At 45.0% G+C, this 4,503-nt stretch overlaps 1 protein-coding gene across 1 annotated transcript in view; it reads right to left on the bottom strand.

Annotated features, from left to right (window-relative positions):
- LOC117284913 (sperm motility kinase 2B-like) overlaps positions 1 to 1,512 on the bottom strand; it is a 4,662-nt gene extending 3,150 nt beyond the window's left edge. The window contains exons 1-2 of the mRNA XM_033760586.1: positions 980 to 1,512; positions 56 to 819 (exon numbers count right to left, since the gene is read on the bottom strand). Coding sequence (XP_033616477.1) covers positions 56 to 819; positions 980 to 1,512 — 1,297 coding nt within the window. The remainder of the gene's footprint in view (positions 1 to 55; positions 820 to 979) is intronic.
- Between the last annotated feature and the right edge of the window lie 2,991 nt (positions 1,513 to 4,503).

Below are 4,503 nucleotides of genomic sequence, written 5' to 3'. Positions count from 1 at the left end.
AGGCAGGGAGTTGGGGTGCTCTGGATGGTCGTGGGTGGCTGGCAGCCTCTGCAACCCTGCTCCCCTCGGGCTTTCACCCTGGGGAATAAGCAGCCTGTGCAGGGGACAGGCTCTCCGAGCCTCCTCCAGGGGACATGATCTGACGGTGCAGGGCCTGTCAGGCAGCATGATGTTTCCTGCACAGCCTCATGCACAGGCCCCTGGAGGGCCTGGGTCTGCAATAAAAGGTATGTTGCCATCTCATGAGCGTAGTTCTTTCTCCGCAAATTGTCCATTACTATTAGGGGATCAAACCCCATCCCAGCCATTCGGCTGAGGATTGCCCTCTTTATGTTCACAGGGAGTGGCTCCGGAGGACTGGGGGGCCGGACACCCCGGATCCATCGGTGCTTCAGGATCTTTTGTATTGTTGGCCGCTTCGTGGGGTCCCAGGTTAGGATTTTGCCAATTAGTCTTTTGGCATTGTTAGAGATGAATTTGGGGTAAGAGACCGTCCCATGCATGATATTTTCTATTATCTGGGATTTACATTCAGCAAAGAGATAATCCCCAGTAAGCATCTCACATAAAGTCACTCCCAGGGCCCAGATGTCTAGGGGAGGACCTTCGTACCGCTTGCGAGAGAATTTTTCCGGGGAAGAATATGCCAGTGTTCCCCCAACTGCAGTCACCTTCTGCCCGGGGTGGAACTGGATCCCCAATCCAAAGTCACAGACCTTGGCCCAACCTTGGGTGTCGATCAAAACATTTGCGGGCTTGAGGTCCCCATGTACAATGCCACGATCGTGGCAGTAATCCACTGCTGCCAAGAGGTTGCTTCTACACGGTGGCCAGGGGAACAGCAGTGTCCCAGTCCTCAGAACAGGCAGGGCTGCCTCTTTTCACCTGGGTTCACCATCCCTCCAGCAACTCTGTGGCTCCTGCTTAGAAACCCTCACACAGGGACATGTGAGGAGGAGAGCAGAGAGAAGCTCCTTACTTTGGAGGATGTGTCTTCCTCCTGTGTGGCTGATCTGCCATGAGTAGGACGTCCATGTCCACGGAGTTGCTCATGGCCCTGTATTTGGGGCCACCTAGTGTCGGTGGTGCCCCGAGGGTGGCAGGCAGCAGCAGCGTAGGGCCCGTATGCAGCCTATTCTTATGGCTTCTGCGTATCTCTTGTCGCAGGTTGACCCCCATTACATATTCTAAGACCAGGTGTACTTTGTGTTGATCTTCTATTACTTCCAGCAATTGTGTGATATTGGGGTGTTGAAGGTCCTTCAGTATGCCAACCTCGATCTTAATGAAGGACTCTCCCACGCCTGCCCTTTTTAACTCCTTTAGAGCTACCTGGATTCCTGTTCCACAGTGTCTTGACAGGAACACCTTCCCAAAGCTGCCTTGGGCCATGAGGCGCAGCACTACATATTTATCCTGCATCGTATATGTCTGCAAGCTGGTCTTCAGGCCCAGACATGATGTTTCTTCGCTGGCTTTACAGGAACACTGCTTTGCACATTGTAACGACATTGTGCACTCCCCGTAGTACCAAATCAACAACAGTCTCCACCAACTCCCTCTCAGTAATCTCCTTCCACCCACAACAGGCCCCCCTGAGCCACGGCCTTATATTGATAACTGCTGTGACCTCACACAGGCTGCTGTGATGTCACAGATCCAAAGGGCCAATGCAGAGCTGGCCGCACCCACCAGGGCCACCTCACTCATGACCATTAGGATCTTTTGTTTGTAACAGAAAAGGTTACAAAATTTCTTGCTTGTGTGGGTTATTGAGATTGATGCACAAGTGTTGAGAAGTGAAAATCAATCCTCAGGATGCTCCAAAACCCCTTTCCTTTCTGTTATACCTTCTGTTTTAGAGCTCTCATGGTTTCTACACTCAGCATATCCAATTCCTTTTCCTTTAAGTTCTTGCTGGTTTCAAAGTGATGCTACAACTTCATTGACATTAGAATACTGTAATGCTCTGTTTAGGAAACATGTCGTGGCACCTTAATGCCCGTGAAGCTGACAGGAGATACCTATCATAATCATTTCCCCCCAAAGACAATTGATAGAAAAGTGCTATACAATCACATGGGCCCTGGCCTAGCCTCCATTTTCTTTTCCCACAAAATGTTTTGTTTTGGAAATGTAACATTGTGCTGCTGGTCTCCTACCCAATGTGTCAAAATGGTTTGTGGCTGTTTGAACTTTGTGACCTTTCAGGGATGTTCTGTTAAGCTCTGTCCCCTCACAAGAAGGTTCTGTAGCTTCTCCCTGGAATGTTCTCTAACTCGGCCCCTCTGCTTCTGGAAAGTTCTTGAACTTCAACCCCACCACAGCCCCGCTTAATTGAGCATGCTTTCCTACCCTGCAGGTCCCTATATAGGGAGGCTCTCATTTCTGGTAGAGTGCTCAGAATCCTCTGAGCCCACTGGGACTTGCCAGTGAATAAAGTTTTTTTCCCACCTCTTACATTTACTAGCAGATTCCCAAATCTTCAAATTATGAGAGCTCTGTTCCAGAGCTGCCACACTTTGCTGTAAGGCTCAGCAGTGCCTCACAGCTGGGCACTTGGCTGCAACAGTGAGTTGTAAAATTCAGCTATGCCACTGATGTGTGAGTGATTAATTTGTTTAATAACAATGCAGTGTCTCATTTCTGCAAAATCCTTGGATGCCTGGAGTGTGCATATCACGTGAACAGTGCTGGGTTTGACACCATTTGCCTTGGGATGCTTATAGAAAGCAAACCGACTTTTCCTCCATCCTCTGCCTCCATTAGGTAAAGCGCCATTGTACCCCAGCACCACCAGCTCCCCATACTTCACCGGCTCTTTGCCTGGGGCGCAGGGCATTTCCGGGCCAGGGGAGAACATGGAGCCCCTCTCAGCCTCTGCCTCTGCAGAGTCTTTGTTTGAGTCCAGTTGGGGTAATTTAGCTATTTAGTGAGATCTCACTACAAAATGTAAAGGGAGGAGGTCTGAGAATATGCAAATGTGGGGGATGTAGCTCAGTGAGAACCTCCTGGGTCCAATCCCCAGGATCTAACAGCAACAGCAACAACAGTTTTCTAACACATATACCTCCACACTTTATACCATAAGCATAATCAATTCTGTGTGTGATTAACTTTTTCTAAAATACGTATTTCATCTGTCATTTAAATACTCCAAGGACTTCAGAATTGTTCTGTGGTTTACAGCAAAACCCAAAGTAATCAACTAAGCATCTGAAACCATCCTCAAACTAATTTATGTTTAGCATGCAGCCACTCCAATAGACAATTTCATAAATCCTCCTAATTGTCTCATATACTCACTCATTAGAACAGCACTTGTTTTCACCTGGCGACTTAGCTTAAGAACTCTTCCAGGTCTAGTATAATCCTTGCTACTCTACATGTCTGTCAGATGCTCCTGAGTGGTGTAAACTGCTTTACATTCTTTTTTTTTTTTCTTGAGGGCTTCACCTTCACCCTCATTGTAGCGTGTGAGGGTAACCTTGTATCCTAACTTCCTAGGATCATCTTTCTCACTCATCTTTCTCATTGCTGAAGCACTTTTTAATCCCACTTTGTTGAGGCAAAAATCCAGTTCTGTTCAACATGGCATCATAGTTATTAGGCATTGCCTCCAAAGTAAGTACAATTTAGGAGACTTTGTGATGAAATTTATGATACATTACCTCGTTGCAAGCCCAAAGTAAGTCATTAGAAAGTATTTGCAGAGGAGAAAAAGGAAACTGATATTTTAGAAGGGATACTATACTCCAAGCACTGTAGTACACAATTTTGTGTATTTTATTTCATTTAATCCTAAACACATAGAACTGAAATTGTTTCCTCATTTTTATGGATGATAATATCTATAAGACTGTACACAATTTAGCAAGGACCATATATTTCATGTGTGCTGGAGTTTGTATTAAACCTTCATTTCTTAGTTCCAAGTCTATCTTTGATTGTTTTCCCTTTCTCCTCATCTTTAACCTCAGGGGGGAAAAAAAAAAGAAAGAAAGAAAAGCTTGTGACCTTTCCCATATCTAAAAAGCTCAGAATAAAAACACTGTTGATTTATGAGTTATCAAGAAAAATCTCTTGTTGAGAGAGACTCAGGCCCTCCAAATGAATATTAATTTTTAAAGACTGTTTTTCTCTTTGGCCCTAAACACTGCCATGAGAGACCCTTAAATCATCAATAAGATGCCAACGCTTTATATCCATATACTAATTTGAATTTAGTAAAAATATTTTTCTTGAATTTAAAAAATTCCGTTAAGCTTTTAACTAACCAACTTGGTATTGTTTTAATTGTTACTAATTTATCTAAATATGTGCTATCTGTTTTTCAACAGGCATAATTTTTTCCTGGCCATTGAGGCTGAGGGCCACACCATGTCTGGTTCATTCCTTTAGGCATACTCACTGCTCCATAAACAGCCCCTTGTATAAAGTACCCAGTTTAAATCTTCTGACTACCAGATTCTTGATTAGAAACAATTATGGACTGCCATCATT

This window comes from Fukomys damarensis, unplaced genomic scaffold (genome assembly GCF_012274545.1).
Source record: "Fukomys damarensis isolate Sample0158 unplaced genomic scaffold, DMR_v1.0_HiC HiC_scaffold_88, whole genome shotgun sequence".
NCBI lineage: Eukaryota > Metazoa > Chordata > Mammalia > Rodentia > Bathyergidae > Fukomys > Fukomys damarensis.
This window is presented reverse-complemented; position numbering and strand designations above follow the sequence as displayed.